Below are 12,008 nucleotides of genomic sequence, written 5' to 3'. Positions count from 1 at the left end.
TTGGGACTGGTATAGTTGCAAATGTTTACTTACAGATGATTCACTCGATGCTCCTCCCTCCCACATGAGCATTTCTTCCCAAAAAACGCACTCTAAAAACCGTTTAGAAACATAGAAAAACTACAGCACAAACAGGCCCTTCGGCCCCACAAGTTGTGCCGAACATATCCCTACCTTCTAGGCCTACCTATAACCCTCCATCCTATTATGTCCCATGTACTCATCCAGGAGTCTCTTAAAAGTCCCTATTGAGTTTGCCTCCACCACCACTGACGGCAGCCGATTCCACTCGCCCACCACCCTCTGTGTGAAAAACTTCCCCCTAACATTTCCCCTGTACCTACCCCCCAGCACCTTAAACCTGTGTCCTCTCGTAGCAGCCATTTCCACCCTGGGAAAAAGCATCTTCACTTCACAGTTTCTTCAACTGCAGAGCAAATAAATAAGTTCCCTAAACTCAGTCTTCCAATAGCATCTCTGCTAAACTGAACACTTTACTGAGTCCTACAACTGACTACTCCATCAACTACTGTCTCCAAACGCCACATAGTCTTTCTTATCAGATAACTTAAAATTCTTGTCTTCTCTCTAACGCACACTGAACTCTCTTTTTTTCTGTCTTTTCTCAGTGTCTGTGTCACTAGACAACAGTGAAGTTTTAACTTTGAATCCCTTTTAACCGACCATTTTAGCTTCAGCGATTGTAACCTCATTAAAAGTGTATATTACACAAACAAACCCAAAAGACCTGACCTCCTAGACAGGAGTTTATCCAGACTCCCAGGCATCAAGACTCACAACCTAAATGAAACTAAAACCATTTTAACTATTTAACACACAAATACATATTTAGAAATATAGATTATATATATATATGCATTGTTCATAACACCTCCAAGTTAGACATATTAAGGGAGAAAGGGACATATTAAAAAGATGCACCATTCGAACGTACCTCCAATTGCTTGCTAGCTTCCTCATTCCTCAGCATCAGAGTCAACTTTGTCCGGATGCTTCTGAAATGCATGTCACTTAACATGCTTGCTCGCTTTGCTGTCATTTCATTGGTGGACTGGAATTTTGCAAAAGAAGTGTGGCATTAGGGTCAATTTGATACACTATAGCTCAAAAATGAAACCATGATAAAAGCACCAAGAAAGAAAATCCCACACATACCAAAACAACTAGTTGATTACTTTCTGAATCAAAGTACACACAATAAGCGCCAATAGCCTTTTTAAAATCCTTATGTGCAGATTCGTTGGCACATCTAGAAATAATTGAAATACACAATTGGAAACGCTGAACGTGAGTTAAGACTACAAAATACATTCAGGCTTATCAAGCACAACAGAGTCTAGATTTAATGTTGCAGTCATCAAATTCTGAAAAGTATTTCGTAACAGTTTAAAATTTTACTTACGCACGCCTCAGGTCATCTGGAACATCAAGTTTTACTTTGTGGAATGTGCTTTTTGTTGCAGGCTTATTAGGGTTAATAGGTCGTAGTCGTTCTACTGTGACTATTTCATTGAAAGTGGCATCACAGACAGCGTATTCTATAACATAAAACTGAATAATTTTTTTCTTTTTAAAAATGCATTTCCTCAATTTTTTGTTTACTTTGACCTAATGTACCATAAACAGAATTAATCAGAATCACAACAGAAGATTCAGCTAAAGTGCTGCATGTAGGAGTGGGAAATGTCTTACTGCTCAATACAGACCATAATACCTAGGTTATGCTTGGAATACATCAATGGGACAATGCATGACATTAAACTGGCACCACATCAAGTTCTAAGTGACCCGATACAAATTCATTAGAGGGAACATACTTTACTCCCCAACATAACCAATAGTTATCCCCATTTACTTCTAGGAAACCCATTTCTAGACACATTTTGGACAAATATTTTGTAAACCAACCAATGCAAACGCCAAACCAGAAATGTGCAAACATCAGATCCAAGTCACAACTCAACAAATTTACAGTTAGAATACAGAGCTGACAGTATGCAATTGACTCAATGCTCATGAAATGGTTACTGCTACTAGATACCAAGTAACTAGCCTGCTTGTCCACACAGCCATTTGCACTACCTACATCTGCATTGCTTGGGATTAGCTGTGAAAATATGGCCAAAATAAAGAGAAGTTTGATGAAAAAAGGGCAAAGGTGCTACCAGTACCATTTGTATATTCTCACTCCAATTCACCAAGCTTGTAGGTTTGTGGCATCAATGAGATTTAAATCCATGAGTCCAAAGAAAATAACATGTAGAATGAAAACAAAGTTTCAAAATATTGAGGAACAGCAATTAATGTAAGTTAAAACATGCATTTTTGCAAGCTTAGTGTGGCAGCATCAGAATAAAAAAATAAACTGCCTTCAAATATTACATACAATTTTAAATCTTACTAAATTTTAAAATCAAACCAGAACATAATCAGCATTAAAATATCAATGAAATTAATATTAAATTGAAGCTTGAATATAAGCGTAACAAGTTTCTTACTTCACCCTTCATCATTCTAACTTTTGCCAGCCACCAGCCACAAGGTTCTTTCTCATTTGCTCGGGAATACACCTAAGAAAAGAATTACAATTCCTAACTTAGATAGTAAATCTTAAAAGAAGTACAGCATGTTGATTATTCTTAGTTATTTTCAACAAAAAGTCAGAAACATGCTTAATGCAAATGGCACCGAGTTGGAGAAGTGTCGATATTCTAGACCTTTGGCAGTGTATACAAGTATTGTGGTAATACTACGAAGGATGATTAATTCATTGTTAAATCACATGGTTTATTTGACAAAACTAGCTTTTTTCCAATGAAATTCCTCTGACAAAAATAAACAAATCATAACATTAGCGTTTATTCTTCCAATACTTATCAGACTTACTTTTCACCTCCCTACATGCTTGCCAATCCTTTATGGTATTTATTTAATTGTCGCCAAGTCTTCTCACAATTTAAGTAATTCTTTTCTTTCTTTTCTGTGCGAGTCTCTCAACTTTACTGGCTCTGGCACAGATTATTTTATTGCTATGCCAAATTTTTAATCTTAGCTTTTGTAATGTACAAGGTAACGAACAAGATGGTAGGTAACATTAGGAATGGGTACCAGGCAGGATAGGCTGTGCAGGAACATGCAGGTGAAACAGTGGTCAAGGCTGGTGAGTAGGGATGGTTCTAGATTTAATACTTGGCATACGTGGAGAGAGGGGGTCAGGATGTGTTTGTAGGATATGGAGGTCTGGAAAATCAGTCGATTTGGCATTCAAGAGATATGAGAAGTCAGCTTGTAATAAGACCTGGCAATTAGGTTTTGAAAATGTAGACAATGGCCAGGGAAGAGGAGGAGAAGGAAATGGTAAAGCTGTGCTTGTAAAGTTCTGGTTTGAGGCAGCACTACTGGTACTATCTGCTGCAACAGATGGAAATCTCAGCAAAAGGAAAGACAGTTGCTGAAAAGCAACTTAAGCCCACAAAAACTGGGTGCAGGCAATAGTTTGTAATTGGTTCAAACACCTTGCTCACTCAACCAAATCAGCATGCTGCATAACAGAGCTTCCCAAATCTTTTCTCAATCTTCTGGTATGACCCCACACTGACAATTCCACAGGTACAAGTGTTGTTGAGTAGTGTGGTGGGGAAGGGAGGCTTTAGCAGTTGTTGATGGGGATGAGGGGGGTGTTGTGGGGAAAGAGTAGCGATGAGGCTTCAATTGTTGAGCGGGTGGGATGTTGGCGAAACGGCAGGATTTCTCCACAGTTCCTTCACCAGTTTTTTGTGCAGCAATCGGTCCTCCGAAAGCAGTCCATTTGGCTATGCCTAACAAAAAAATTACCTTTTCGTGCATTCAAAGGGACCTTGCAGCTATCAGAAAGTAGTTCCAAACAGCCTCAAAACTTGTGTCCCTAAATTTCATCTTGTGACCCCACTGGGAGTCCCGACCCCCAGTTTAGAAAGCCCTGCTGTACAACTTGCGGACATTTCCTGCCCTTACTAACAGACACTAAATCCAAAACTTGACCGTTGGATTTATTTTTAAATAACCAATTAATCTTTGGAAAAAAAACCACTGGAGTTTGGTGTAATGGATTAGAACCCTGTTCTTCCATCCCGATGAGCTGAGAGGTCACTAACACACTGCAAAAATGCCCATAGTCATGGTTGTTGGTTTACGGGACTAAATACAATTCCACTTTTATGCCATAGGAGGTTCCTGAAATATTAAAATATACATTTGAAGAATATTCTGGGATTATGTCAATTTCTCACTGAAAATAAGTGACCTAAATACATGGGTCGCCTGGCAAATGGTTATGATGAAATGTCAATGAGATATTGAACAAACAACTCAGATGCTGCGAATTCAAATTCCACCATGTTGTGCAACTGGTTGAAAAGTGTTCATTTTAAAAATGTTGCAGGGGCCTGGGGAAAGAGCAGGGTCACCGAACTAATTGGATAGCTCTTGTAAAGAGCTGGCAAGGACTGGCCTCTTCCTGTTAATTGAATCTGCGGTGATTTGTGGATTAGCACCATTAAAATGGCCACAAGAGCCACCACATTGTTTTGAAAAACACCCCAGCATCCTCACTAATGTTCGACAAATTAGAAAATCTTCTCTCACGACCTGGCCTGGTCCCCAGTTTCCCATATGCGTTGAACTCAGTATCTCGAATGGCCTAAGCATGTCACTCAATTGTGGGGGGAGGGGGAAAAAAATTTAAATTAGTCACGATGGTGGCATTCAACGATCTTTACAGATTAATAGATGCAGCACCATTCATACACAAAGAGAAAAATTGCTAAGGGACAACTATTCTAAACAGGCTTACTTGACTTGTGCTCACCAATTAAACCATCAGGGATTTTGTGCAAAAACCAATGGCTTTGCCCATATTTTAAAAATTAATTGGTTGTCTCAAAGATACAGGCATAGCTTGTGTGGAAAACACAGTAACAAGTCTAACAACACCAGGTTAGACTTCTTGCTGTGTTTACCCCAGTCCAACGCCGGCATCTCCACATTGTGTGGAAAATACAGGGTTCAAAGTACAGTCGCATATTGCTCTGGTTAAAGCATTTCCTTAACACAAGAGGGTGCTTGATTAGATAGCTGACTCACATTATATGCAACCTGAAATATTAATATTTAAAAAATTAAAATTAAAAAGTATCCATCTCCAGTACAATGAAAATCTATGTAAGTTTCTCCCAGACTCCATAGATAATTGGGAAACCTAGTGGGAATTCTATTTTGTATATTCTTCTCTAGAAGATGCACTGTTCATTACATGAGTAACTAGATTGGAATATTACGCTCTTTGGTATATCACAAGTTCAATCTAGGTTAACTGTTCCAGAATTTCCTTAATGCTGGAAAGTTTAGCAGGTGCTTGTAAAACAAAGTAGTAACAGCTTTAAATAAAGGAAAACCAGCAACCAAGAAACTTGCAGGCATGACAAAACTAAGATACCTGATGTGAGATAGGTAGACAGATATATAAACTCTAACTTCTTTTGCACTTGTACCAGGATGTAAATGCTGTTCCAGTTGTAAGAATTAAGCCTTGTTCCCCTGTTCAGATCTGAAGCTCTAGTTGCTACAGTAAATCTACTCCTGATAGATTTAGGATGAAGGCTTGTGCAGATTATGAGTTATAAAATATTCAATATTTAAGTAGTTTTTTAAAAATTCATTTTTACAGGATGTGGGCCAGCATTTATTGCCCATCCTTAACTAACAGAGGGCATTTGAGTCAACTACATTGCTGTAGGTCTGGAGTCACATGTAGGCCAGACCAGGAAAGGATGACAGATTACCTTCTCTAAAGAACATTAATGACCCAGATGGGTTTTTATGACAATCAACAATGGTTTCATGGTCACCATTAGACATCTTGGATGAAATGTTCAGGTGCTCCGTTCATCATACAATCTGATATTTCTCTAACTGCAGAAATAAACTCAAATTGCAAAAAATTGAACCAAAATTGTAGTAAAGAGACTAGATTCTTCTTCCAATGCATTATAAGATATATTATCCATGCGTTCCAAAGGTGACTTGATTAGGTCACGTCTGGAAGCTAAAACTCCCATCATTGAAGAGATTAGTCTTTAAGGCCTATCTCCAATACCTCAGGTGAATGTTCGAACACCTCGTCAATGAGAGTCCTTCACACTTCCCTGAAGTCGTTGTCTTTGAGAGCTTTGCATACAGAGTGGCTCTGCTCCAATGAACTGAAATGTGGAACGTATGGTGATGCAAACTGGGGATAGCCATCTTGGGCTGTGAGTTCAAGTCACTTTAGTCTCCCTGCTTTTAAAAAGTCTGTCTTTATAAAAATTCAGTTCAGGTTTCCAGCTGGTGGGTTAAGATTCATTATTTGGCATAAAGCTAACCTTCATGACATCTCTGCACCACGTGAATTGAAATGTGATGACAGGGAAATTTCATTATAAGGTTGTAATAAAAATAAAATCATACCCACCCATTCATCCTCAAACACTCACAACTCAACCATACACTGTTACAGCTATGCTCTGATTAAATTTTCATAACAAGTTGGTTTTTTGCAAAGTTCAATTCGAGATAAAACATCAGCTATCACATAACTTTTCCCCAGAAATGTGGATAATCTTTAGGCAGTAAAGTTGTAAAAGCAAGCTCCATCAAAGGAGCCTGGAATTCTAGGTTTTGAATTTCTCCACAAATGTTAACAGCTTGTGATCTGTATCATCTAAGGTTTCCCTGTACCTTTTTGCACAAATGCTTCAAATGTGTTTGAGAGTCAGCAATTGTCCCAGTTTCCTTCTCCACAGTGGAGTATCTCTTTTGGTGGCTGTTTAAACTTTAGGAGGATTACCTAACTGGTCTCTCGCTGCCTAATCTATCACGTTAGAGAGAACATCACCTACTCTGAGTTTACTAGTCATGATGGTCGCTTTAAATGGTTTGTTAAATTTTGGAGCTTTCAGCACCAGTTTCTTGATTAAGGTCTCTTTCAGCCTCTTGAAAGCTGTTTGGCACCTCCCTGGCCACACTACCTTTGCCTTTTTCAGTAACAAGTCTGTCAGTAGGGCTGTAATGCTAAAGTTTGGGATGAACTTGTGTTAGAACTCACATATCCCCAGAAATTGCACTATTTCCCATGTCGTGGGGTTGGGGAAATCCATCAATGCCTGCTCTGGGTAACACCCGACCTTGACCCACAACATGCTCTATGTAGGTTACCTGAGCTTTAGTGAACGCGTTCCGAGAGGTTAACTACCAAATCTGCTGACTGTAACTTTTGGAAGAGGGCTTCTAACTAGTCTGAGTGATCCCATCAGATGTCACGCTGTACTAGCAGGTCATCCAGGTACACTGCACAGTTGGGTAAGCCTGGTTCATCAGCTTTTGGAAGGTGGCGGGACCATTTCTTAGTCCGAATGGCATAACATAGCACTGACATGACGGAAGTAAAGAGCTCCTTAGCTCAGGTGATTAAGAAAATCTGCCAGTATCCCGATAACAGCTCTTTTTTTTGGTATATTAGTGGTACTTCCTCCTCTACTGATATGGTCTTCCAGGTGGGGAACTGGATGGTAGTCAGCTCTGGTCACTGCATTAAATTTTCTGTAATCAATGCAGAGCCAGGTTGAGCCGCTGAGGCTTGAGCAAAACACAACTGGAGAACTCCAGCTGCTTTGGCTGGGCTCAATCACGTTATGCTCCAGCATGTACTGAATTTCTTCCCACACCCTGGCTCAGTTTCTCCAGGCATAAACAATAGGAATTTTGCTTTATGGGAGGGGTCTCTCCTACATCTACATCCAGCAGGCCCAGGGTTGTGCATCCTGGGTTGTCCCCACAGGTATTTTTAAACACCGTGAGCAGCATTGTCAGGTCTCTTCTCTGTTCTGCATTTAAATAAGAGCAGGGTGTCTACTTTCCCTATCATTTCAGTGTTAGCTAACTGAATCATTCAGGCCTCCCTCTAACCTGTCTTCACTGTCCTTTTCGCTCTCCTCTGCTTCTGATACTGCTTCAAAATATTGACATGACATAACCTTTTTCCTATTGTCTGAAGTTCAATTAACCTCGCCAATTCTCCTTATCTCCCTCTATGGGTCACTGAACCCAGCTATTAGAGCAGTTTACCCTGACTTGGTACTAACTTGGCCTTGGCATGTTTATCTGGTTGTTCAAAGCTGTCTGGGAGGTTTTAAGGTGTTGCTGAGCCACAGCACAGGCTCGAGAGCTACTCCTAGAACATGGATATGCAGTCTAACATGGAAGATTCTTTCCTTTGCTCTATAAATCTCTCCTTGATAATCGATACCTTCTGTCTGTAAAATTATTCAAAGAGGCTAAAGCCAGTGGAGTCATAGCACGCTTCTTTAGTGGCAAACAAGAGAAATCCCAGCCCTTTGCCCCAGTTTGGGGGGGGGGGGGGGGGGGGGGGTGAGTAATCATTGTCCTCAGGGTCTGGTGGTTTAGTTCTAAAATCCCTTGTGTCTGTGGGTGATAGGCTGAAGAATTTAGCTGAGTTATGCCTAACTTATGCCCTGATCTAACTGGAGCTCGGCAGACAACATCAGGTAAAGAATTGGGTTAATCCCTCACCACCAACTTGGCAAACAGCGTTTTGGGCAACGGGCTCTGGAAATCAGGTAGTCACATCTATAATGGTGGGAATATACTGGTAACCCTCCTCTCTTTTCGGCAGAAACATCCTGGTGAAGGGTTCCTCAAAGGCTGGCATGGGAATTAGGGGTGCAGGCTTTACTGCAGATTGGGGCTTCCCCATACGAGGCCAGTTTTACAGAACTCCATCCACATCCTTGTGGAGGCGAGACCAGTAAAAATGCTGGCTTATGCAGACTTGGGGTTTTTCGGATACTGCCATGTCCACCATGGAGATTTCAGGTCAATCCTCAATATCACTTGACAATATCTCGGCAGCACCACTACCTGGTGGACCACAGTCCACCTTTGCCCGCAGGTCTGTGAAAAGGTGCATCAGACCTAACTTTTTAAGCAGTAACTATTTGCTTCGAACAGAGGCCGAACCTTGACCTCTGATTCATCTAAATTTCCTGATGGTTTTGGATAACCAGATAGCGGGGTTATCCGTCTGTAGTGTTGGTTCAGCCTCCTCTGACAGAGCTTGTTTGCCATGATGTGGAGATACCGGCGTTGGACTTGGGTAAGCACAGTAAGAAGTCTCACAACACCAGGTTTAACATGATGTTGTGAGACTTCTTACAGAGCTTGTTTGGCCATGGACTAGGTTATCACAATCAGAGAAAATGCCAGAGACCTCCTCCTATGACATCTCTGCCCCCATTCGGCCTCTCAAGGAACACTGGGAAAGCTATCACCTGTGTCTCACCAGGTTGTCACTGAGAAGCAAGTCGAACCTGTCCACAGGTACACTAGTGGCAATTGCCATGGTCACCGGCCATGAAATAAGGTTGCATTGCATGTGTGCCTGATATAAAGGCATGCACACTCCCTCAAATACTTTAGCATTTAACATGCTATTTAGTGGAAAGGTAGTGAATTTTCCCAGCCAAAGAGATTGGCTAGTCCCATCTCCAAGTCGGACAGTTTTCTTGCCTCACTCACTGAGGATGCTCACTAAAATCCTGGTAATTCTAAGGGCTTTTGTCAAATTCTCCCACAGACTCAGTGCTATGTTTACAGGGACTTATTGCTACGCACACATTATCTGCTGTGCTTTCACTCAGGGGCCCCTTTTTGGTCTGGTGTACCCTGACAAATGCTATGGATTTTCCCTGTACACTCCAGCAGTCAGCTCAAAGATGTCCAAAGCATTGCCTTATTGCAATGGAAACACTTAGGCTTGAACTTCATGCCTAGACTCAGCGCCTTTCTTTCTGTCCTGAAGGGGGCACCCTGTGTTTCCAGCTTTCCCTTTGTGACCATGGCTGTTTACCTCCTATCACCCTCCAACCTTCTATCATAGAATCCCTACAGTGCAAGAGGCCATTCAGCCCATTGAGTCTGCACCAACCACAGGTCCCACCCAGGCCCTATCCCCATAACCTCATGCATTTACCCTAGCCAGTCCCCCATGGCCGATGCACCTAACCTGTACGTCTTTCAGACCGTGGGAGGAAGCCAGAGCGCCCGGAGGAAACCCACGCAGACACGAGGAGAACATGCAAACTTCACAGAGACAGTGACCCGAGGCCAGGAATTGAATCCGTGTCTCTGGCGCTGTGAGGCAGCAGTGTTAACCACTGTGCCGCCTTGACCTCAGGTTTTTGAAGGGTGATGAGGTTGTCCACAAGCCTTTGCCCCAAAGGAAACCTTTCCCTCATCACCCTTCACGTCGAGGAACATCCAGATTTGCTGCCTGGGTCTTGAAATGCTTTGTTCCTCGACGTGAGTTTTTATGGAAAGAGGAAATGAGTTTTTGAACTCTACAAGGAGAATTATCCAACTGAGGCTTTAAAGGCAGACTTTTTATAGTGTCTGTACTCACCTGTTGAAAGCAAGTTGTTTAACCCTTTAGAACTCAATAGAAGTTTGGAATTTCCGGTGGTACACATCTGGTATGAGCTTGTATGCACGCAGGATAGCATTTCTGGTCAACTCAATGTTGATGAACTCACACTGAACAATAGGGAATAAACCTCATGGACCTTTCCTGTTTATTTATTTTGCAGCAGCAGGGTCCAGCCTTTCACTGGCCACTGTTTCGCAAGCTTTGCAAATTAGGTGAAAAATGCTTCCAAATCTTCTTCATCAAACATTGGAACGAACAGGGAGCTTTAAAAGGCTAGCACTCAGTCCTGAGCTAGGGGCAGTTCCCACACCTGCGGTACCGTAACTGAGTACAGTGGGTCTTTCCTAACTCCCTCTCTTGTTTCTTTCTCTGGAAAGCTTGGTCCTTCTACCTTTCCTCTTTTTGGAATTTTCTTTCCTCTTTTTCCCTTTTCCCCATGTCTTTTATTCATTTCTCCATTTCTGTCCCTCCCTTTCTTCTCTTTTCTCTTCTTTTTCTCATTAACTTTCTCAGAATTCTAGCTCCCCAGCTGTTCCAGCTGTATCTTTGCTAATGCTAGGCTGTTTGTTTCAAACTCTACGCCCTTCTCTCTGATTCTTCAAATTCAATTTGAAAATGGTTGACAAGTTTTAGGATTTCGGAATTCCTAGCTTTTGGATGGATTTTTATCTCATAATACCTAACTATACTCCTCAATGGATAGGGCTTTTTAGCTGTCCTAAGTTATCTCACTGTTCTGGAAAGGTACTGGCTGTGAATGTAAATATTATAATATTACAGCACTGCAGTCACAAGAAAGCTTGCATTGAGTTATGAAATTAATTCTAGGTCTCAATTTGGCTCTGCGGTTCTAATTTCTCTTTTGTTTTACTTATTTTTGTTATGTCACAAGTAGGCTTACATGGAGTTACTGTGAAAATCCCCTAGTCGCCAAACTCCGGCACCTGTTCGAGCACACCGAGGGAGAATTTAGCATGGCTAATGCACCTAACCAGCACGTCTTTCAGACTGAGAGGAAACCGGAGCGCCCAGAGGAAACCCATGCAGACACGGGAAGAACGTGCAAACTCTGCATAGACCCAAGCCGGGAATCGAACCCAAAAACCCAGACACTAAGATTGGTGGCATAGTGGACAGTGAAGAAAGTTATCTCCAATTGCAACGGGATCTTGATCAATTGGGCCAGTGGGCTGACGAATGGCAGATGGAGTTTAATTTAGACAAATGCGAGGTGATGCATTTTGGTAGATTGAACCAGGGCAGGACTTACTCAGTTAATGGTAGGGCATTGGGGAGAGTTACAGAACAAAGAGATCGAGGGATACATGTTCATAGCTCCTTGAAAGTGGAGACACAGGTGGACAGAGTGGTGAAGACGACATTCGGCATGCTTGGTTTCATCGGTCAGAACATTGAATGCAGGAGTTGGAATGTCTTGTTGAAGTTGGACAAGACATTGGTAAAACCACAC

General features: G+C 41.7%; 1 protein-coding gene across 4 annotated transcripts in view; it reads right to left on the bottom strand.

Moving 5' to 3' along the window:
- Positions 1-12,008, bottom strand: part of fmr1 (fragile X messenger ribonucleoprotein 1) — a 78,807-nt gene that overhangs the window by 33,231 nt on the left and 33,568 nt on the right. For all 4 annotated transcript variants that reach the window (XM_078211772.1, XM_078211774.1, XM_078211773.1 and 1 more), the window contains exons 4-7: positions 2,520-2,591; positions 1,424-1,572; positions 1,177-1,270; positions 956-1,072 (exon numbers count right to left, since the gene is read on the bottom strand). In XM_078211772.1, the coding sequence (XP_078067898.1) occupies positions 956-1,072; positions 1,177-1,270; positions 1,424-1,572; positions 2,520-2,591 (432 nt within the window). The remainder of the gene's footprint in view (positions 1-955; positions 1,073-1,176; positions 1,271-1,423; positions 1,573-2,519; positions 2,592-12,008) is intronic.

The sequence above is a fragment of the Mustelus asterias genome, chromosome 4 (genome assembly GCF_964213995.1).
Source record: "Mustelus asterias chromosome 4, sMusAst1.hap1.1, whole genome shotgun sequence".
NCBI lineage: Eukaryota > Metazoa > Chordata > Chondrichthyes > Carcharhiniformes > Triakidae > Mustelus > Mustelus asterias.
Note: the sequence above shows the minus strand (reverse complement) of the source record. Positions and strands in the feature narration are given on the sequence as shown.